Source organism: Rhagoletis zephyria, unplaced genomic scaffold, assembly GCF_001687245.7.
Source record: "Rhagoletis zephyria isolate East Lansing unplaced genomic scaffold, Rhagoletis_zephyria_1.1 Rzeph_scaffold_46078, whole genome shotgun sequence".
In the NCBI taxonomy this organism is placed as follows: domain Eukaryota; kingdom Metazoa; phylum Arthropoda; class Insecta; order Diptera; family Tephritidae; genus Rhagoletis; species Rhagoletis zephyria.
This window is the reverse complement of record NW_016203133.1, coordinates 1-733: the sequence shown is the minus strand read 5'-3', so window position 1 is coordinate 733 and position 733 is coordinate 1. Positions and strand designations below refer to the sequence as shown.

The 733-nt window shown below is 41.6% G+C and overlaps 1 protein-coding gene across 2 annotated transcripts in view; it reads right to left on the bottom strand.

Annotated features, from left to right (window-relative positions):
* The window catches only part of LOC108355477 (U1 small nuclear ribonucleoprotein 70 kDa-like), a 2,228-nt gene extending 1,594 nt beyond the window's left edge, over positions 1-634 (bottom strand). The window contains exons 1-2 of one of the 2 annotated variants that reach the window (XM_017606638.1): positions 364-634; positions 162-289 (exon numbers count right to left, since the gene is read on the bottom strand). In XM_017606638.1, the coding sequence (XP_017462127.1) occupies positions 162-182 (21 nt within the window). In that variant the 5' untranslated portion in view covers positions 183-289; positions 364-634. The remainder of the gene's footprint in view (positions 1-161; positions 290-363) is intronic. The other variant, XM_017606640.1, reaches the window with a different exon arrangement.
* Positions 635-733: the final 99 nt, after the last annotated feature.

Here is a 733-nt window from a genome sequence, read left to right as displayed (position 1 = left end):
TTTTTTTCTAGTCTGTTCGGATTTCGTCATTACATGTCCTTAAACTTATAAAATTTAACACCCTATTCCGTGATTTCTGAGTTGCATAATTTTGTTTATATTATTCCGGCATTTCTTGATTTTGTGTTGCTGAAATTGGTATTTTTTTTGGTGGTTCTTACTGACTTTGGTTTCGGTAGCATTAGATAAACTTGGATTGATTTTCGCCGGAGCAGTAGTGCTATATTTGCCTGTTTGTTTACCAGTAGTTGACGTCGCCGACGATGGCAAAGGGTTGGAGGGTTCAGAGCTAAAATTATAAGAAAGGGCAAAATTTAAAATACTTAATAATTTCAGTAAGCGACGGGCGAATCTGTATTTTACATATATGATTTGCCAACGGTTGTTGTAGGTGCACTACTGCCTAACTCAGCTAGTCTATCAATCGTTGTCTAGCTAAATTAAAGATAAGCCCAGGAGACATGAGGCGTAGGATACGTTGGTTCTGCTGCGCTTGCCGCTGTGAGTGTTACTGCAAGGTTGACAGCGACGGAGTCAACGTATGCGATCGCAGAGCTCGGCGACAAGGATTTACATTTACATTTGACTGCGGTTATTTTCAGATATTTTCTGTTTTGAGGAGCAGTGTAGACTGTTCGAAAGATCTAGACTCGAGTTGAGTTTTTGCTCGACCGAAGTGGCTGATGCGATGCTTGCTTGCACCAGCGTGTGGGAGCAACTTGGCCAACAGGCC